The sequence below is a fragment of the Crocodylus siamensis genome, chromosome 7 (genome assembly GCF_052110815.1).
Source record: "Crocodylus siamensis isolate JL-2025a chromosome 7, ASM5211081v1, whole genome shotgun sequence".
In the NCBI taxonomy this organism is placed as follows: domain Eukaryota; kingdom Metazoa; phylum Chordata; order Crocodylia; family Crocodylidae; genus Crocodylus; species Crocodylus siamensis.
Window position 1 is genome coordinate 22,102,501 of NC_143401.1, and position 22,938 is coordinate 22,125,438.

At 43.8% G+C, this 22,938-nt stretch overlaps 1 protein-coding gene across 2 annotated transcripts in view; it reads right to left on the reverse strand.

Annotated features, from left to right (window-relative positions):
- DRGX (dorsal root ganglia homeobox) overlaps positions 1 to 22,938 on the reverse strand; it is a 29,970-nt gene that overhangs the window by 1,959 nt on the left and 5,073 nt on the right. For both annotated transcript variants that reach the window (XM_090058362.1, XM_090058361.1), the window contains exons 5-7: positions 20,713 to 20,885; positions 20,387 to 20,499; positions 1 to 1,300 (exon numbers count right to left, since the gene is read on the reverse strand). The exon at positions 1 to 1,300 is cut by the window's left edge and continues 1,959 nt beyond it. In XM_090058362.1, the coding sequence (XP_089914488.1) occupies positions 1,035 to 1,300; positions 20,387 to 20,499; positions 20,713 to 20,885 (552 nt within the window). In that variant the 3' untranslated portion in view covers positions 1 to 1,034. The remainder of the gene's footprint in view (positions 1,301 to 20,386; positions 20,500 to 20,712; positions 20,886 to 22,938) is intronic.

The window sequence follows — 22,938 nt, forward strand, 5'->3', positions numbered from 1 at the left end:
TCATTGTAATGAGTTTCAATCTGTTTTCTGCTTTCAGACCTCAGTTGCTTGCAGCAGTGTAAGTCAGTGACACTGGAAAGGAGCAGGACAAACAGACATAATTACTTGTTCCCTCTTCTATCTGGGGGTGGAAGTAAATTAGGCAGGAAAGCCACCACAAACATAGTGGGGAAGTAGTGCCTTTGCAGCATAAATCCCTCCAGCCCCAGACTCTTAAGACAGTAGAAACTGCATTGTTTGCAAGAACTAACTGTGGGTCTGGCACTGTGGCCAAAGGCAGAGCTGGGAAAGAGCTCCACGGTACAGATCCTCATGGTACAGAGGGCAGTGTAGTAGCTAGCTCTGCTCTTGCTTGTGCTGTCAACTCACATTCCTCAGCAGGGAAGATGAGAGCCAGACACCAGGGAAATCCCAGTGATCTGGAGTGGAGGCTGAAGGAGCTGGTTCCTTGCCCCATAAAGTATCAACTTCTAAGCATCTCCATTTTGAGAAGAGGGGGCTCCATAAGGAGCAGCTTTAGTGGACTTCCAGGTGCTTCTCTCTCTCCTCTGGGAGAGGCATATCATCCAGAAGAAGTGTAGTCAGGTTAAGATCCTTCTGCATCCAATTCCAAACAGGCCAGGGCTGGGCAACCCTGAGGTGTTGCCACTGACTAGATGGATGGCATTTGAGGTTGATCCTGTTTCTAATGAAGACAGTACATAGGGGCACCACTGATTTCAGAGGGAGCAGGCTGGAATTCTGGACAGTTTGGTATCATGGGGATGGAAGGAGACTAAAGACAGTTTCACAGACATTTCCAAACACAGAAGGTGCCAATAAATCAAGGGAATAATCTATGGTGGCATCAGGAAAGTGAGGACGCATGAAGTGCAGCTAAGGCATCCTTTCATATTTGCCTTAGATCCCGAAGGTTCATGGTGGCCCTGGATCATCCTGGCTGGGTGGGTCCACACTGTAGTTTACCAGACGATGATTTCTGCAGGAGGCTGAAGGTTCTTTGCAACAAGCCAGTGGCTGAGGCTCACCCATCCTCATACGCTCTTCTCCCCTTCCATGTGTTCTTTGGCTGGAGAAGGCTTGTTGTCCTGGCCGTTCTCTGGAGTAGGCTTGGCTGGGGGAGTAGGGCTGCTGCTGGTGGATGGCAGGAGGTTGGCAGACTGCAGCACGGCCTCTGAGTGTTCCCGTGCTTTCATACGCAGTGCTGCCACACTGGCTGTGCGGTTGCTCTGGCAGCCATAAGTGGGGAGGAAAGATAGGCCCATGGGGTCTGGGACGCAGCAAGAGCACAGTGGGCTCCCTGAGGGAAGGAAAAGACAGGCCCGTCAGTTTTAGAGAATACTGTAGTCAGTGCCAAAACCCCTCAGTACATTTGAGGTCAGCTAAAGCCTCACAAATCAGCTGGGGATCTGGCCCTTCATGAACTCAGGAGCTCCAAGGCCAGTAAATGTAACTATAACCCTAAATTTGGGGCTCAGACTTCTCCCAAAAGTGGACAGGGGTTGTGCTTAGATCTAGGGCATTCTTTTAGCACAGGGATGAGCAAAATACTGTCTGCAGGCTGGATCCAGCCCACCAAATGATTCTGTCCACCCTGCCCTTCTCTCTTCCCCGTGCTGTAGCCGGCTGCACCAACAGCTGCTCTGGCTCCAGTGTCCAGGCAGCCATTCACCTCCCTGGCTTAGCCCACCCTGTCCTGCCCTCCAACCCCCAGTGTCCACTCCAAGGCAGGAGGCACTGAGCTGTCTGCACACAGCTCTGACCCTGTGGCTGTTCATAGACCAGACAGCCTGGCCCCCAGCGAGAGCTGAAGCTCAGGTATGGCTCTCCTTGCTGGTGGGGGAGCAGGTGTAGGGGAAGGAGGGTTAAGAGCCAGAGGTTATCTGGGCCCTGCCAGGGATGCAGGCACTACAAAAGTGGCACTGCACTGTGTTCTGGCACACCACTTCGGCTGCACAACTGCAGCCGGGGCTGGCTTCTGCCTGAACCCGGTGTGGCTCCTACCTGACCCTGAATCCCCAGTATGCGACCAGGTTGGGCAGGAGCCGTGCCAACTGCTCTAGCTGCACCCACATGGCCTGAAGCGGTATGCAGGAACACAGCATGGCACCGGCCTGGCCGCATACCAGGGACTCAGGGTGGGGAAGGGTGTACAGGGGGAGCTACAGGGAGCTCGTGTGTGTTTGTGTGCATGTGTTTTTGGATTCTCATGCATATGTTGCACGTGTGTGCCTGCACGCACGTGTGTGTGTCTGCGCATGCATGTGTTCACAGCCCTCAACAGCTCACCAAAACTTAAGTGGCCTTCAGTCCAAATAATTGCCCACCCCTGTTTTAGCCCCTTTATGAGGTCATATCTTTCCAGAATATTAGGTCTCCTCAACCCCTATCAACTTTCAGTGGGATTGTGGATGTTCAGCTTGCAGGAACCATGAGGGCCAGATCCTACTGTCATTTCTCATGTTGAGGAATACTGTACTAGGAGAGTTGCTCAAGGTGACTTGTAGGCTGCGTCCAGATGAGCTCAGATGTTTGGTTCCCCGGGGACAACTAGCAGTGGGACACCTTGTGCGGCTGCTAGTTGTCCCTGGGGAGTGCCTGTGCCATGTTCCCTCTGGCATGCAAGTTACCCTGGGTGGGGTAGGGGAGGCTGGGGCCAGCACTGCCCAGCATCCTTACCTGGGGTCCTGGGGGCCTCTTGGGGCTGCAGCAGCAGTGATCCTACTTCTCAGAGCCTGGCCAGCAGCTAGTGTGGCTCCAGCTACCCAGGCTCCGGTTTTGAGCAGAATGCACTGTCTCTGCATGTGTCACTCTGCTTTTTTTTTTTTTTTTTTGCAGATTTGTGGGGTTTTTTGACCTCTGAATATCCAGATGGCTGCATTCATCTGGATATGGCCTTAGAGTAAAACTTAGTATGACAGAGGACAAGAAAATCTTACCCTTGGATACAGAAACCAGCTGTGAAGTTTAAATTTACATGTGAACCATTCCCCAAATTCAGGATCACCTGGAGGTGCAATCAGATTCCACTGCCTTATTTTCTTCCTTATTTTTAATTGAGTCAACCCCAGCCCTGAGCTCTACAGTAGGAGGACCCCTCAGAACCACTGAGCAATGCCATTAATGATTTAGATCCAGGAAGCTTTGATTCAGTCTCCTGTCTCTGTTCTCTAAGCCTGAGTGTTTATTGCACTCAATCAGTATTCAGCAGCAACAAAAGCAGCAACAAAAACCTTAGCAAGAAAACAGATTAAAGAGTGGAAAATGATATGAGAGGCCAGGGCAAACCACCATCACCCAGCAGCAGCGGCAGTGGCCAGCGGTGATTGGGGCCTGCCCACAGACACCACCAGCGGTGTCGGTGGCAAGGCGGGGGGGCGGGGTGAGCAGCAACTGCCCGCAGGTGCCACCAGCAGTGTCAGCAGTGCTTTTCGCAGGGAGTGCTTCGCCAGTCTCAGGGAATGCCCATGCACTTTTGCATACCCTCTATGCATCGCCAGCGGTTGGAAACATGACCAGTGTTCAGGAACACTATTCAACAGCTTGCGCCAGAGAGCAAGGAAGAATGCTGTGTCTCTGTGAGGGTGTGTAGGATTCAGGGAAATGGAAAGAAACTGAGCCAACTGTACTCTTCTAGATGCCATAAGGTTCTCTGCTATCCCTGTCAGTGAGGACCTTGGATTTGTGGCTCATCAAAAGACCGTATAGCACTTCCTGTCACAGAATCCAGGAATGAACATAAGTGATCAAGCAAATGAAGCAAGGTCCCCGATCCCATCTACCCCTTGACAGTGGTCCCATCTAGCTACTGATTTCATGCATTCATGATTAGCTTGGGAAAGCCATCTAGAAACTTGCCAGAATGATGAGGTTGTCTCTTGAAGTACAAGGTAACTCATACTATCCTAAAGCAATTGCTGCTTAGTGGTTAGTTGGGTATCTTGTTTGCCTCTAACAGGATGTTACCTTGGTGGATTGTGGGGGAACCTTGTTGGTCTGTTTTTCTCTGAAACATTTTCTTTGGGACAGAGAACATTTTCCCAGCAGCCTCAGGAAGCGAGCTGAGGTTATATAGAGCTCTGGGCCATTTGCAGGATGGATTGGAACCCTCCTACTCCAACAGCACCGAGACAAGCGTCTCAGAAGGGAGACAGAGGAGTCAGTGGGAAATAATGATAGCGATGCCAATAATGCAACTTTGTTTCCTGCCATTTAAAAGGACTGCAGCATGCTTTTATTAATACATGATTCTGATAGCATCACCTAAAGGCCACACCTGAGTTCAGCCTCACTGTGCTAGGGGCTGTACAAATGCATATCTGAATGACAGGCCTTGCTGAGCTGCAGATCGTATCTACATTTTTGCATTTGTCCCCTAATACCTTCTTTTCTGTCTTTGTGGGAAAGTAATAACATAAGTGCCTGGAAAAAAACACAGGTTTCTTTTTAATTATGTAGCAACATCATTCTTCTTCCTTCCCTCAGTTCTTTCAATCTACTGTTTTGTGTTGTTAAATGGTTACTCTGATGTTGGTTACATTTCAATGAGGAAAATGTATTTGTTTGTGGATAGTAAAAATTATAATTTATGTTATATACTGTACTGATTTTGTTATAAATCTCCATTTTCCCCATGTGCTCCAAACTTCTCTGTGAGCACATTTACAGGAGATGCTACTGTACAGTTGTTAGTGTGCATTTATTTAGTACGTGTATTACCAAGTACTAAATTAATGCGCAGTAACTGGAGTTACTGTACAGCAGTGCTGGTGAATGTCTTTTAGGTGACGCTATTGTTCAGTAGCTTTATAATACTGAGCGATAACATAGTAACACTGTCCCTGCTGTGATGCACTACTGCACAGTATTTTTCAGCTACTGCATAGTAGACACGACCTGTGCTGCTTAAATTCCCCACAAAATCCAGTGTTTGCTTGCAAGCACCTTAAAGACAGAAGTGTTCAATCCCTAGGAACAGGGAACAAAATGTCAGGTTTAGTTGTGAATGGCAGGCTGGTAGCACTTGTATTGAGAAGAGTTTGGACTCAAGACACTGTAAAAATGTTAGTTCACTGATCATGTGTTGTCTGACAGGAGTTAAAAAGGCATCTCATTTAGACTCATAGTCATTACCCTTAATTTAGATTTTTTAGAAACATTTTCTCAAGAACTCTTCCTATAAAAACTAAGGTCTGATACCTGCCATGGTGATATCTTGCTAATGTCCAGAAAACAAACAATCGTCCAGACTCAGCCCAAGTAGACAAAAGTTGACCTGGTGCTACTGAAAACAAAAGTGTGATATAGTACCTGCTTTCTTTTGGTTATTATTTCAATCACTTAGTCATGAGCCATATTTTAGCTGAGGGCAGCCCAGCTGGGGGTGCTGAAGGAGTTGTGGAGGAGTCATGTTATTGCTGGGGCACCTTGGAGGAATTCTATCTGCCAGACTCTTCATGGGGAAGATGGAGGACAAGTTATAGCTACAGCTCAGCCATCCCTGGAGAAGGAGCAGGCACTACTGCATTTTTTTTTGGTGGCACTAATGCGCAGTAGACTAATTCTACTGCACAATTAGCATGGTTTTTGCCTACTGTACTAATTTGCAGTACAATTAGTCTACTGTTCCTTTAGCATCTTGTGTACACACGCCATTGTTACTTAAATTAGCTACAAAATCCAGTGTTTGCTTTCAAGCACCCTGAAGATAGAAATGTTCAACCACTAGAGATGGGGACAACATTTTAAAAATGTACCAGGATGGGAAGTAAATCTCTTCGCAACCTCAGAGATGCTCATCTGCTTTAAAAAGCTTCTCAGAATAATTATTGGCTCTCTTGATCCTCAGTCAAACTTTGCTCCCAATGGAAGTGCGGGGATTTTCACTAGCTATTCCAAAAGTTTTGTCTTAGTAAGGAAGCAGCTGAGGCCATTGGAACAGCTAGCAAAAGTCCCCACACTTCCATTGGGAGCAAAATTTGACTAAAGATTTAGAGTCACTGCCCAACTTTGCTAATCCATTCTTTACTATATTTTGTAAAGGCTTTTGGGGTCAATTAAAAGCCTTTGGAGGGAAAAGAACTGCACGCAGACACAAAAAAACTAAGCTAGCATTAATTTGGCCAGCTGAATACAAAGAGAGGGGAGATAGAAATGAATTGATCCCCTTTATGGCTACCCTGGATAAGTTCAGGGTGGGGAGGAGAGGGGAATAGAGTCAATCCCTGAAGAACAATTGTCACTCCTTGGTTAGAAAGGGATAAAATATTTATTTGTTTTTCAGTACCAGTCTAGGTTCCTTGTTTAATAATTGGATCTAATATTACCCAACGGCTCTCTGAAGTCAAAAGCAGCTGAGGTACCATGGGGAAGACCTGGATGCCTCCACACTGATGGGTCAAATGGTGATTTTTATTATCACATGTATATCCAGAATAACCTTTACTAGCTTGAGGGTCACAAGGTGTATCTACATGTGTTTTAATGTGCAGTAGCTTATTCTACTGTGTATTAAAAGTGGCATGTAAAAAAACATGCTAATATGCTACTGTGCATTAGCAGTAGAATAGGCAACTGTGCATTAAGCATCACTTAAAGTGTGCACTTGTGCTACTGTACATTAGCACAGCCTAATGTGCACTTATTTAGTACTTCATATTGGAGGTACTAAATTTAATCTGCATTAGAAAAATTGCATTAATGCATGTGTAGATGCACCTGCGCTGTAGTAGATAAAAACAGGATTTGGTCCTGTGCCTCTACAGCAATATGCAGTAGTAACAAGCCATGTATAGGGTAGTTTGAGTCTCACTCCACTTTTGTCCATGTAAAAGCCCAGTGAAATTGGGAGCTCTGCTACATAAAAAGCATAGAGATAGCTTAAGGATCATGCTGTGGGGCTTCTGCAGGATTCTAAATATGTCTAAGGTAGAAGAGGTCATTAACTTCATTGGAAATGCATTAATTTATGCCAGGGTTGAATTTCATTCAACATCTCATTACAATGACTTGAGAGTTTAAGGCACAACTGAAAATTAAGAGCTGTTCCAAGGTACTTGGGCTCAGATCCTCATAACTAAATACCTGTGCACTGCCACTGAAATGTATGGGAGATTTTCCACTGACTTCAGTGGGAGTTGGTTCAGGCCGTTGAAAGACAGCATATGAACTGCTCTGTTTCAAGAACTTACTACCTCCCGTATACTAAATTAAAAATACACAATTAGGTTTCCATTAAGTTACAGCAAATTCTGCTGAATTGATCTAAACCTCCTTGCATTCCTATATGAGATCATACTTTAAAGGCTCAGCCTGAACATAAATACTTAATGTAATAAATACAGTCTGAAATATTTGATCCACTTGGCAGTTTAATTGATCTACTACAGAGACTGACAGGAAAAATTAAATTAGTTCTGTCTTGTCTCTGCCAACAGCACATTTTAATTGTAAAGGTACTTGAACTATGATTTTGGTTACAAATGGAAGCCTTTTGCACAGGTTGTATTGTTTTAATAGTCAGATTCAACCTCAAAAAATGGAATGGAAGCCAGGCATATATTGCTAATATATATATTAGCTCAACAGTTTAGTTTAAGAAATTCAATAGCTGTTCCTTATGAAAGCCAAAACAGTGATCCTCTTTCATGTATGAGTGTTTGGGTATGTCATGGAGGGAATGTAAAACATTTAGGAGGAGTCTGAAATGAAAAATCTGTAGGACTCCTTTATACCTCTTGGAAAATTCCTGTTTAAAATTCTGGACTGTTCCAGGCCATTGCATGCTTTTTAATTTACCATCAGGAATATGGGAGAATATAATTTAAACATATTTTTTCTGTATAAGTGTTCAGCTGACTGGCTTGCCCTTTATACCTATATGAACCCCACCTAGTAAATTGCCTTCCCCACTGAAGTATGACTAAGAAATATTCCCAGTACAGATTTAAACACACTCTGGGTATTTGAGTCGAAGAGGGTCTGACACTGCTTTCTACCTACATGCTGCAAATACCTAGTAATCCTGCTTATACTTACCATGAGGTCAGATGAAAGGTAAGTGGTTTTATGATAACTTCATAGATTCTAAATTATGGGATGGCAAGGACTAATTTACAGAAGCCTCAAGACTGTTTGACATTATTCCAGGCTGCCCAAATAAAGGGTATATTCCATGCTGAACTGGAGGCTGGGGTAGGGAAGTACATATGAACCTAGGACTGGAAGGGACCACCTAGATAATCAATTCCAGTGTGCTGCTATCACAGCCATCCATTCAGTAACATAACCAGGGTCATGCAAGTGGCACACTAAACCAGGGCAGCAACCTAGTAGGGATGCCAGTATGGCCATCTGCCCCAGGAGTCTTTGCAATGGCAGGAGCAGCCCAGCCATACAATCCAGCATATGCCCAGTAGAGTGGAATGTAGCCCCCCAGGAGGATGCAGACCTACTCCCAGGAGCTGGTGGGGAGTGAACAAGGCACCAGGAACAGCCCTTTGGGAGCCCACCCCCCTGCTTGTCCCTCAGCAGTGGCAATCCAAGTCAGTGCTGCTGCCACTTAAGTAAGGAGAGCCCCAGCACTCCCTCTCCCCCTTTCTTCTCTCTCCAGTTGGTCAGCATAATTCCTCCTTCCTCCCTGGGTGCTGAAAGAGCTTGCTAACTTCTACATCCACATTATACATGTTGGGCATTTTTTACACAAGACAATGCACAGTAGACTAATCCTACTGTGCATTAGCACATCACAGCAAAAAACACACTAATGCACAGTAGACTTAGTCTACCATGCAGTAAGCATCACAAAAAGACGGTGCACTTTTGGTACTGAGCATTAGCACCAGCTACTGTGCATTTATGTAGTACCTCATATTAGAGGTGCTAAACTTAATGTGCAGTAGCAATGGCACATTAATGCATGTGTAGACATGCCCATTGAGTCCAAAACAATCCACAAGAACATGTAGTTCAGCCCCTCCTTCACACCACAAGTCACAAACCATTCTCTGTCACCCTTCAACAAACTTAGGATCTTTAGTACAAAAAACCAAGAGCCTCCAAAACTGTGCACACCATATGAGGGGGGCAGGAGGGACAGGTACCACCAACGCCATGGTTTCTGTGATGGCAGGGAACTAATTTGGTAAATATAAGAACTGAACCATGCCCCACACTACAGAAGACAGCAAAAAAACCCAAACAAAACAACAACCAACCAAAAATAAATAAATTGAATCACATCAAATCAAACCAAATCCAATATAGCAATTGCCCCTGTCCATCTGACCTAGGGAAAAATTCCTTCCTGACCCAAATCTTGCTATTAATTTAACATGCAACCAGACACCTGAGCTTACAGAGCTGACAAGCCTGTACTATAGGGCATTCAAACTGGCCAAGTTTGCAATTGCTTGTGTACCTAGAATATGACTACAGCCAAAACAGGGTTCAGGATCTGGCCCCATTAGTTAGTGTAGGTGTGCAGGTAATACAGAATTTGACCTAATATTTTCATGTTATGTGATCAGTACATGTTTATTTTACATTACAGGCTATCTTATGCTCTATTCTTCTCTTTATTCTGGCACATTAAGTAGCATACAAACACGCAAGGTGAGACAGCTCATTCTTCTAGCAATTTGCATCCGGCTTATTTGTGCTGTTTGTACAATTCCAAAAAATAATTAAAAACCTTTGGCCAAATCTCATCTGTAATTATGTGGGCAGAGCTGGCAGTGAAAACCACAACAGGCTGGTATACATAAGCTGAGAGCAAGATGAGTCCTTATAGATAATAGCAGTTTAGTAATTACATTCTACATTCCTTAAACATCTCCAAGACCTTCTTAAACTTTAATCGGCATCCATCCTTAGCCCTGCCAAGGTGAGTCACTTTGTGTGACCAGTGGGAGTGCTGCACAAATGAGGACTGCTCACCTGAACTTGGTAGTATTTAATCCTCCATAACATTCCAAGGATGTGAGGGAGTGTCACTGTTCCCATTTCAGATGAGAAATGCTAAGGATCCAACCCTATGTCCCATTGAAATCAATAGCAAAAATCCTATTTACTTAATTCTGTGCCATAGAAACATAGTCAGAGAATCAGAGAATCATAGCTAAGTAGGCTACAAGGGACCTCCAGAGGTCACCTAGTCCAGTTCCCTACCTGAGGCAGGTTTATCCCTATCCAAACCATTCCATACACTCTAAAATCTAAACTCTACGTAAGACTACTGTCAGCCCTGACACAACACAGACCTAACAACCGAACCTGCCACAGAGAAAGCAAGGACACCATAGTAGCCAGTGTCCTGCTTCTATGAAATGTTGTCAACATATGCTTAAGAGATTTGGGGTAGAGTGCCATGACCACAGTTACAGAGGAAGGCAAAACCCCGCATAGTCCATACAAATCTGACCGTGGGGTAAAATTCCTTCCTGACTCCAAATATGCTAAGCAGTCTGACCCTGAGCAGAGGGGCAAGACCCTGTAGCCAGGAACCTCCAGCTTTGATCCTTGCAGAAGCATTGGCACACCCCAGTCAAAGTTCCCAGTCTTGGCTGCAGCCAACACCCAATGCCTTTGAGGAAGGCTTAAAAGCACCCTAAAACTTGTAGCAAAAAGGGGAGGGGAGAGAGAGTCCAGGAACACGGGTAACCAGCAAAGCCCCACAACAGGGGAAATAGCTAAAGTAGAACATAGGTGTAGCTACACCTAGATCATCCCTGACCACTGGCTGTCCAGCCTCTTCAGTGCTGGAGAGTACATAACTTCCCCAGGCAATCTATTCCACTGCCTTACTCCCATGTACTAATACATACCAATTACTACAGCACTTCATGATCTCTAATGTATTTACCCTCATGATGAGACATGGCCCTGCTCTCATCCACATTTTACAGCTAGGGGCTGGAAGCACAGAGTCTACACAATTTGGTCAGGGTCATCCAGAAAATCTGTAATTGACTACAGCAGTGATCTCCAGACTTTTTTGCCTGCGTACCATTTACCTGCAAAATACTGCTGCTTCTACCCATTACCAGACACTGCCCTCTGCATGTTCATTCATTAGGAAGCATTTCAACACTACCATCAACACATGGCAGTGCCATTACTCACCACATATTGACCAATTAGAATACCCACCACCATTATTAAAACGTTGACATATACCTTTTTGCAAAGCACCCATGCCCTTGGGGGGTATGTATACTTCAGTTTGAAAACCACTGGACTAGAGAACAGAAGTGAGGTCTTTTAACTTGCAGGATGGCCCCTGACTACAAGACCACCTTTCCTCCTTGAAGATCAGGTAGTAGCTACAGTTTGAACTCACAGCCGTTTCTACACAAAGCATAAACCTTTTCACTGTTTTACATCAGGAAAGAAATATGCCTAGGGAAATTTAACATGTCACACATGGCCACACACTGAGAAAAATTCTTAAGTACAGAAGTGTATTTTTGAAAGGGTGAATCAGTGATAGAGTCAGGACAAGAAACAAGAGTCAATCTCCTAACTGTACAGTATATTATTACTATTCTGTTAGCACCAGTTCAAGGGAAAGGCCGGTCTGTCATTCCCAATCTCTCTCTACCCAAGTAAGGTTGTACAACATTTTCTCATAATTCCTAGCTGAGATAGTTAGCCATGTTAGTCTGAAGTCAGGTAGAAAGCAGGCAGGGTGGCACCTTAGAAACCAACCAGTTCAGGAAAGTATAATCCTTCATAGGCAACAGCCACCTTTGTCACTTGCTGTACCTACAAAAACTTAGGACTTTTTGAACCAGTTAGTCTCCTAGGTGTCACCCTGCTCTGCCTTCTGCTTTCTATAATAGAAATTGAAGCATTATGGATCTACAATTCTAGCTCATTTACACTATTAAGTCGGTATAATACCAAGAACTACAACCATAGCAACAAACACCAAGAAGGAGCCTAATGAATGCTGGCATATCATATCTGCTGTGATACCTAATGCACTCTTTCACTTCTGGCAATGGTGAGGGGCTGCTATGAAATCAGAGAGCTGTAACTTACAATAAGTGGAGCCAACAGTGAAATATGAAAGTAATTCCCTGGCAAGTGTAATTATTTTTTCCTTTGCCCTGAACTATACACCACAGGTTCCAAGGAAATTTCAGCTGAATATAGCAGATATACTTTTGGCCTCAGCCACTAGAAAGGCAGAGTACTTCCGTTAGAAACCGGAGATTCTTGTTTACACCCATTAATAATCTCTTTTCCATTAATGAATTGCATTTATACTGTCATCCATTAAGGAGGTGCTTTGAGGTATCTCCATTCTGAACACTATAGCTTCTCCTGATGGCTGTTGTTACATAGCCCATAAATAAAGCAAGTATTTTCTCTTTGTATTTGAGGTCTGCAATTAAATCTACTAAATGGACTGCATATGCATGGTTTACTGTAAGTGATTTATCTTGAAACACAATGGAAACATAGAGATTGTCAGAGTTGGCCAGTTCAGTGAATAAATGACCCCAATTTCTGATGGGAACCAATATCAAAACTTTCAGAGACATAAGAAAGCTTTTTCCCCCAATACTCAGCATGCATTTAGGGGCCAGCTAGTGTCCTGAAGTGTAAGGCTTTGTATGTCTCATAAATACTGATTCTATTTTTTAAAACTGCATTGTGGCTTTTCAGCTAGAGTGGGTGCATCTACACGAGATGTTACTGCGCAGTAGCAATGAGCTACTGTGCAGTAGATCATTGCTACCACACAGTAGCATTGGTGGGTACTAGCTATGCAGCAACACTACTGCATATTAGTAATGAGTTATTGAACAATAGTTTGTTGCGACTGTGCAGTAGCATCTGAAAAAAACATGTGGCATTAGTACAGCACAGTAACATTGGTTGCTGCGCAGTCATTTAATCCTTTTTTATGCTAATACTAAATGATTATGCAGTAACAACTCCACAGTCTGCTGCTCATGTAGATGTGGCTAGTAACATCTAAAAGAACAATGTACACTTTGGCAAAATAATGACTAGGAGATACTGGACATGTCTACACGAGACACTTTACTGCAGAGTAGAGATAATTACTGTATAGTAGGCATCACCATCTATATGTGCTGACCCTTACTGCGCAGTAATTTCCTCTACTCAGCAATTAATTTGCTACCTGCGAATGCAAGTAGCAAATTAACTGCTGAGTAATTACTATGCAGTATGGCACATGTAGACTGCTGACCAGAAGGACATTTGCTCTCAGTCAGCCATGCAGAAGGGGGCCAGAGATTGCTCCCTGCCCCCAGGGGCTGCCTGCTGCTGGGACAGGCTCTGCCATTGGAACCTGGGCAGGGACAATGTCCCCCTGCCCCAGCAGCAGGGAGCTCCCAGCCCCAGCTCTGCGATCACAATTGCAGAGAAGGGGCTGGGAGTTTGTTCCCAGGGCAGTTGTGAAGCGGGGGCTAGGAGCTCATAACCCAGATCCTGGGGGCTAACTGCCCCACCAGTGGAGTGGGACAGGAGGCTGGGACCTGCACTTCCTCTGCAGGTCTTTCCAAGTTCCTTGCCCCTGATCAGGGAGCCTGGGCTGGGAGCTCCCTGCTGCCAGGGCAGGGGGGACACTGCCCTAGCTCCACCACTGGACCCCACCCCAGCAGCAGGCTGTTCCTCAGTGGAAGGAAGCGATCTCTCAGCCCTCAGCAAGAGACAGCTGTCTCCTGGCCCCCTGCCAGCCCCTGGTGCTAAATCTGCTCTTGAATCATGGCACATGTAGATGCCTGCCCAGGGTGGGTTTACTCTACAATAATTTATTCTAGAGTAAACCAACCCAGCAGTATTTGTACGTGTAGACACACCCACTTAAGACTAAGGGCAGAATCCCAGTTCCAAGTGCAGTTTGGGGCCCCTATCTAATTTGTGATTCAGCTCTGGGCATGCATGCTGACCTCCTGGACAACCAAGAGAGAGCACTATATGGTTCAGGAGGATGTATGTGGCTCAGCAAGATGGATGGGAGGCAGCCTTGGGTTCTACCCTATGACTTTACTCCCACAGAGCCAGAAACTTCTTCACTGATCTCCATTCACTTCCACTATGGTGAGGGAAGGGTCTATGAGGACAAAATTACTTACTAGAAAATATAAGTTAAAAATATCAACGTAAACATTTTGTTAGCAAGATACACTATGATATGAAATATAGTCTAGTCTGTACTGCAGGGGTCAGCAACCCCCGGCACAGCATGCAAGGCCATTTTGCTCAGCACACCATCACCAGCCCAGGCTCTAAGCAGCTGCTGTCAGCCACAGAGCCCAGGCTGCTCTCAGCAGGCAGCTGGGAGGCTGCAAGCCCTGCTGCAAGTAGACTGGGCTCTGTGGGCCTACTGCAGCTAGCAGGCTGCAAACAACTGCTCCGGGCTCCGGCATGTCGGCACTCTGGCACCTTCCAAGGTAGACATTGTGGGTTTTTTGTCACTCCGGCCAAAAAACGTTGCCTACCCCTGTTCTACATTGTAACTCAAGTGATATTTTGTTATAGTGCAAATGTTTTGTTTCCCTTCTGGATGGTCTAGTATTCCTGAGCCAGAAAAATGGAGCTTTGCAAAAACCTGGGCTTTGCTTCTCAAACAGCAGAGTTGACCTTGCTTCAGTTCACAACAATACTTCTCAATCGGCTGGAAGTAGTGTATGATATTGGTGTTGCCTGCCAGAACTACACACCGTGGAATATTCCCAAAAGAGTTTCAATGTCTCTACAAGGGTGAAGGTTTGTCTTGAATCCCTGCCCTATTCCAGGCTAGTCCTGGATCTCTCAGCACTAAGGCCCATCCTGAAAGCTGTCAGATCCAGGTGGCATTCGAGATAAGCATTTGTATCATTCTTATGATTGAGAGCTGAGAAGGAGAAAATATTTTGGTTTCTTTATATCAAATATCTTGGATTATACAGCTTCTGGGGTGGCAGGATGAAAATGAACCATGGGAAGATAGAGTATTTGTTAACTAAATGCATCACCATAGTTTATTATTACAAGTATTACACTATAATTTCCTTTCTCTAATGCATCAGTCAAATATTTGTCCACTGATACCAAGAAGTTTCTGGATTGGTCCCAGAAACCCCGACGTCCAATGCAATCCTTTTTCTACACAAGAAATCATAAAATAACATTTTGGGTAGTGTTTGATTCACTGTCCATGACCCACTCATTTGTGAGACACTCTATACTAGACAGGCAGCTTTCATTGTCTTATTATCAAAGAATACATTTTAGTTTCCCACAGGGACTCTTCTCCAGTGGTGGACATACGTGGCCCTTCCTGCCATTCACACCAAAGGGACTAGAGCCACCTCTCATGCTGTGTAATAATCTGAGTAGATCCAAGCTGGATGGAAATGGCACCTTCATTCTAAGGGACCTATTTTGCCTCCAAAGGACATGAAGACTTCCTGGTGACTTGGGAGGGCGTCACCCCTGTCCAACACAAGAGAGACGACAGGAAAAGGTTTAGTCACCTCGCTCCTTCATAAATTTGCAAAAATGTTCCAATTTTCCCTGGAAAATCTCAGAACTTCTCTGAATTCTCCCTTTCTCAAACACCTTCCCCCCCAGAAACACCCTGAAGACCTGACCTTCCTGCCATTCCTGGATTAGCAGCCTGTGGCCTCACTAATTTCTACGGGGTCATTTATTGTGTCAGGTCCTACTCATTGGGCACATCCCCACAAGTGCTTGTGTGCGGTCTGCAGTGCCACAAACCCATCTGCAGTACCGTGAACCGCATGTGCCTCACCAGGCACACATTCACCATGCTGCTAATTAGCAGTGTGGTGGGGTTTTTTGATACTGGGAGATCCTGGTGTCAAAAAAAAAAGTCGCAAAAAAAAAAAAGCTGCATGGCCCATGCGGCAGCAGTGTGTGCTGCCTGAAAATGGAGGCTGGGTAGCCAGAGCCACACTCCAGCAGCCGGACAGGCTATGTGTGCCCGGATGGCTGCTGCTGCAGCCCTGGGAGGTCTCCAGAACCCAAGCTAAGGCCAGGTGCTGGCCCCAGCCTCCCCAGCCCACCCAGAGCAATTTGCCATGTGCCAGAGCACACATGCAGGGGTGTGCCCAGAAATGGAACAGATATGTGCTGCTGCTAGGTGTCCCTGGGGAAATACATGTGCACACTCATGGGGATGTGCCTATTATGAGCAAGGGTGGGAGAATTTTGTCCTGGCTCCACTTGCAGATTCTATAGCAGATTCTTTGCCAGTGATGCTACTTGTTTTATCTCTAAAGATAAAAAAGATCTCAAATATCTACTCAGGAGTTGGATTCCCCCTCCCCTACCCTCAAGGATTACAAATTAATTCACAAGTCTGTGTCATTTACTTGTACCTTGTGGAGTGAGGGTCTCAATTTTAGCAAGACAAAAATTTCACCCTAAGGCTTCCTAACTCACAAGGTATCTTTTTCCTTACCTTACTACCCTCATTGGTCTCCTTTTCCTCTGAATCTGCACCTGGGGTTTGGCTCTACTCCATGAATCCCAGTGTAAATGGTAATTGTTCAGTAGTGTTACATAGGTCATTTGAAGTGGATTCAAAATAAATCCCCTTGATTATCTTGCCCGGTGGAACCCACACTTTCACAGTACTGGATAAAGTCTCCTGCAAGCGTTGAGCTCTGTTGACCTAAATGGGTGGTGTTCCCACTGTGACTGAAATCTACAGTGTGGACCAGAAAGTAAGATTTTACCACCATAACTAAATATTAGTAATGAGTCTGCCCATCTTAAAACTAATGACACAATATGGTCCACAGTATGCAGGCTTAGGTGCTGGTTCATGAAAGAATTTAACATAGATTCATAATATTTACAGTCAAAATGGACAATTATCCTCTGAATTCCACCCAATAAATATATGCCTGTGTCCCATTGAACTTGATGGGATTTAAACACATGCTTGAAGCTGAGAACATTCTTCATTTCTTTCTAGAATCACACCCCAAGTGATCTGGGAGTTTGCTCACCAAAAGAAAGAGATGACAGAATTTCTGATCTGCGTCCGAGCTGCAGCCCTCAAAAGCCAGTGTGCATGGATTATTGTTGGGACTGCAAAGCACAGAAATGGAAGAACTTTGATAAATCTAAGCTTGCCCCCAAACCTGCTGTTACTAAAGTTCTTCCTGTTTCTTCATTTATGCCAGCTTTGAAATGTGCTTATGGCCTGATCCAACATTTTTCAAACTGTGTTCCATGGACACTCAGGCTCTGCAATACATCATCAGGGTTCTGCAAATAGACTGGGGGTTATGGCAGAGCGGGCCAGGAGGCAGTACACCATCACTTTCAGGTCGGGCTGCCTGTTCTGCATTAACTCACATGGCAAGCAGAGTCAGGGGAAGGGATTCCACAGCAGAAATGATATGAAAGGGCTCTGTAACTTTATGAAGTTTTAAAAACACTGACCTGATCCATTCAGAGAAGTCTGTCTGTTTGTCTGTCATCAAATCTATTGCCTTTTTAATGCATTCAACATCACAGAGTACAGATGCTCTTCACATCCATTAATAAATGCTGAGGTGGCTACTCTCCCTGAGTTGTGCATATGCACATTATTTTCTTAATCCTGGTGGTTTTTCTCCAGAAGAAGGGTCTTTGGCCACTTCTGTATTCACTGATTATTGAGGAGAGGCCCTCACAGAAGTGCAGATGGAAAGACTTGGGCACAGCCATGTCCTGATGTCCCATAACTGAAACCACCAAACCTCAATTACTAGGAGCCTTACCTGCCTCTGTTTATTGCCATCCCCTCCCCCCCAATACACACTGACCTCCAAGATCAGGAAGGGAGCTGCTATGTATTCTTAAATACTCCTGCTTTTGGATCTGCTTTTACTTCTCTGTGTACCATTTTTACAAATTCCTCAAAAGCATAGCCTCTACACCACGTTGATTGCAGAAAAATCTTCGGTGGTTTGAAAAAGCAGGGTCACAGAAAGAGTCGTGGAACCCTAGGGTTGTCAGAAGCTTTCTGGGACACCTAGTCTGGCCTCAATGATGAAGATGCTCTGCATGTGACAGCTTTAAAAAGGGATGTCACAATTACTCTCCATGTGCTAGAAATCAATTCTATCAATGTTAAAACAATAACCACCAACTTCCCACATGCACAATAAGGCACAAAATACAAAAATCCCCCAAAACAAACAAAATGCATTCTAAGCTTAAGACAGCAGCCCAGCTCACTAGTTCCTATTGAGGCCTACAGTATGCTAACACAAATCACCTTGACCTATGCACACCCTTACAACTATCTACTACAGACAGAGAGGCAAATCCATACCTGGATTTTTTTAAAATTGAATGGGAAGCATTAGCTCAGGGCTATTGGTTTTGCTGGTATTCCCTCACACAGGGCAGTCAATATTATTCATGCGTTTGGGCCGTGAATTCTGAGTCTGGATGTCATCTTTTTCAAAAAATGGGAACAGTAACACCATAAGGCAGCTAACTGGGGAACCAGTGGTGGGTGCCCACTTAGAGGGGGCTCAAGAGCAGCCCCTGCACTGCCTGCCCAACTGTCACCACTGCAGCATCTGGCCCAACCCCTGCTGCCACCCCTGCCACCCAGACTGCAGACCCTAGTAGTTATACCTCAGCATGGGAGGAAGGGGATACTTCAGGTAGACATGAGATGGAACAACCCCCCTATTCAAAATATTCATATGAAGCCAGTTTAGAGACCTACACCCCCTTCTTGAGCAACAGGCTGTATAATGCACACCTCTAAAAGTGACAAGGATTTTTTCTGTCCCTGGGCTACGTGACGACTATTCTAGAGAAAAACTGTATAGCTCAGTTTGCTTGTTAGTGCTTTCAGTAGAAAATCTGGGGAAAAATCATTTCAGGGTGATGTGAAAGGAAACAAAATTGTAAAAAATTGGTTCGAGTGGAATTAACTTTCTGTGGTTTTTGAGGGGTTTTTTTTTACTTTTTAAAATAAAAAATTCAATCTAGCTAAATTTCATAATGAAAGTTTGCTTTTGTGATAACAAGTTAAAATGTTTCATCTGAAAATGCTGAGATACATTTTCTCTCCAAAGTTTCGCCCACATTTTTTTCCTTGAATCAAAAGCTATTCAATAAATTTGCAAACATTTTGAGTTGTCCCAGAATTGCACTTTTGACAACTAAACTATTTGTCTGAATAACTGCAAACATCCCTGTATCAGAGAGGTAATTTCTGCTCTGAAACAAAATCCAAGATGTAACTGACAGTGGGCAGAGGACTAGAGTATCTGTACAGTTGCAGTTGCTTTAATCCTTTATGACCCCTACCCCCCTCCTGAGCACTGATAACCTTTATGGAGTTTGGGGCCAAGTAATACCTTGTGTAGCTCCTCCATAAACTAACCTCTGGGGCCTTGTTTACTAAAACTGCATGGGGTGAACTGCCTGCCTGCATTCTGCCCCCTTGGCAATGGGGGCTGAACTGACCCCAAAATGCAAGGTCCCAGGAATTATAAATATTAACCTTTTTTAATATACCCAATTTTTATTTTTAAAAAACACAAATCAAAAGGAGTATATTGATGGGGACCAGGTGTTAAGCTTTGGGTAACTTTCCTCATAAAGTCTATTATTACATTAGTGTATATGGCACCAAAATGTACCACTTTGTGCTTGGCAGTGTTATGGGTCTTCACATCCTATAAATCTATAAATTGAATTCATCCTGGTTACACCCATAAATTGCTAGGCAAAGAACAGCTAATGGAACAGCTGGTAATTTATTTTTAAAAGATGCATAGTGCTGCTTTTTGGCAATGCTAGGGAGCCTGGGTACAATGCGTTCCCATCTCAATGCATGTGCCCCAGGAAATGGGGAATGACTATGTATATTCCCACACACTTATATTCAGGTAATGTAATTCCTTAAAGAGGTCCTACCACTCAGAAAGAGATTCCTGGCTATGTGCAGAGACATACTGCAAAGCCAAACACATAGAAAGAGTGGATGGAACACGCACTCAGTGATAGTGCCAGGTAATGTATGATACAAAAGAACATGTATTGTATAGCGAATTTATCGGTACAAATTTGACTCTAAAAAAAGCGCACACGAAGTAACTCTAAATGGCCAAACCCTGTTGCTGTACACCTGTGAGTAAACCCATTGACTTCAGTAGGACTAGTGGTATGATTCTGACCCAAATTCATGAAAAATATGCAGTTAGGAATCCCATGTTACACCTGCTCCTCACATGCCTCATCAAAATCAGTGGCATTACTCTTGTATATAAAGGTAGGACTTGGCCTTTTCTAGGAGATTTCCTACTCATTCGAGTGAGAACAGGCCCATTACATGGAAAAATCCACTATTGTTCTTAATTTATTGAACACAGTAGCTTACCTTTTAGAGAAGCAACATGGGATAAAGCCTGAGCGTAGGTGGCTGTGTTGAGAAGAGTCCCAGGAAGACATGAAGGGAAGAAAGGCCCCGTTGGGCCAACTGCTCGGCTCAGACTGGCAGAGAAGAGAAAGCGACTTAGAAGACTCAAATAACTCACAGTGGGGGGCATGTGTGTGCAGTTCCAGAACTAAGTGGGCGGGAGTGGACATCCAACCCCAGGCTCCAACTTAGGGGAGTGTCACAATAGCAGCCACTCTGTGGTGGCCCCTACCCAGGGGGCAAAATGGCCAAACTATGCCTCTGCACAAGACATGCATTACTCTTACCTTTGCTGAATTTCCAGACTCTCTTTCTTATTCCTGGCTTGATCAACTGGAGAGGGGGAACTGAGGTTCCGAACAGGGGGTGCCACCTCCGTCATTGTTTCCTTTGATGCTTCTTGATCTGAAGCGCCTCGCTCTGTTTTCCTCCATTTAGCCCTTCGATTCTGGAACCAGACCTAAAGTAGGAAGAGGAATCAATGTTGAATGTCTTGTTTAACTGGACACTAAGCGATAAAGCTGTCTGTGAATTATTATTTCAGTAGAGTCAGTTGTTTTAAAGCTTTTCTAAAAGTTTTTCTTTACCCTTCTGGAACAATTAGATTTTTAATAATACAGTAACATAGTCCATGTGTTACTTTTGTCATGAAAAACCAACCTGTCTAAAGGCACCAAAAAACAATATTTTTGGAAAGGATCTTTTTTCTTCAGTATTGAGGCACCAGTTCAACAACATATTTTACAAAGAGCCTAAGGACATGCTTAGCATTAAGCAGCTGCTTAAATCCTATAGTTTTTTATGGGACCTAAGTGCATACTTAACTTTATGTGCCTAAGTACTTAAACACAGGTATGGACTTAAGTACAAGTGTAAGTACTGTGTGCTATATCCTGACCTAATTCCTTATATAAAGTACAATTAGAATCACAGAAGTTAGAAAGAAAAAAAACTCTGATGGGTCATTTTGTCCAACCATTTTGCAGTGTAGGGCATAGGTGCTGACTTTCTATTTTGCTAAGATGATGGACCTGTGGCAAGTTTTACACATTTCAGATGACAACTCTCTTTGTGATGGGGGCCAAGGCCTTCGGGCCCCCACTTACTCAGCACCCCTGGTGCAGGATTCTTGCTTACAGCTTAGTCTTTGGCAAAAAATGTCCAGTCTACATTTAAATCTCTCATGGGAGGAGAAATAATCCTTGTAGAATATTATTTCACAAGCTAATTGATTTCACTATTGGAAACTTTTTCCTGATAGTCCGCCTAAATACACGTTCTTAATTTTATCCCATTGCTCTTATTTCCAACCCCTTATTTCTTCTTCCTTGCTCTTTATATCCTTGAAATATTTCTTCAGCTTGAAAATGCTGCACCCCTCTTGATCTATGAGACAGTAAATACACATTTTAATATATGATTAGAGAATTGCCAGGATTGTTATTATTATTATTCTCCTCCTACAATTTCATTTTTAGTTAGCTGGCTTTTAATTGCATGTATCAGCAAATGTTGAATAATGATTTTATCTATATTCTAAATTTAGGGCAGTTAAATGCAAAGCAAAATGCAGACACTTTCTTGTGTCTTAATTGAATGAAGGTCACAGCTATAACAACATTTAATTGAGCTATTTTTCATTATCATATTTTAATGACTTTGCACTGACAGTTCGCCTGCTTCTGAGGAAAGAGCATGATGAAGTCGTTTATTTCCCTATTTAGTTATTGTTTGACAACATCATCTTCGATTAAGACTCTGCTTTATAGCACATTAATCATATTTGAATGAGCAAGGGGTATAAAAGTAAACATATCTCCCATTCTCTGTGTTTCCTCATGTCCCTGCATGAAAGCAGGCTAAACAAATGCTTGCATCCATTGTCTGTTTGCATAATAGCCAACAACAAGGCTAAACACCAGTCCTCAGCAATCTAATTGTCACCACCCCTATCTCACCCTTGCACCTTTCAGGGAGAAGTTATGATCTTCCACTTCTGAATGCTCAATAATTGTCCCATTTATCTCAATTTGCAGTTCAGCCTTTAGACACCAAAATGGTATTTTTTTAAAACCAGCACCTACAATGCACTAGCAAAAGAAGATTTTCATTTCCAAATAATAATCAGTTTAATTTGCCCGCATATGACCAATGGTTCATGTTCAGATTTAATAATCAGGATCGCATAATCTGATTATAGGAGAAATAATTTGTTTACAATCCCAATTTACTACCGTGAATTCCATTATCTCTCTTCAGCCATTGGGTTTTAAGAGATACTAACATGACCCTAGGGAATAGAATGCAAGCTATTATATTTCCTACAATTAGATCTTTGCATAGTCTTAACCCGGAGCACCTACATAAAAAATACAGAAACAGCCAACAGAAAAGGCCCATAAATAAAATGAATACATAATTGTGCTCAAAGAATAGCTTGCAAATCAGTGGTGGGAGCCTGCAGAGCCGTATGGGTCCTGCTGGACTGGGGTTCTCAGCATAGTTTAGAGACA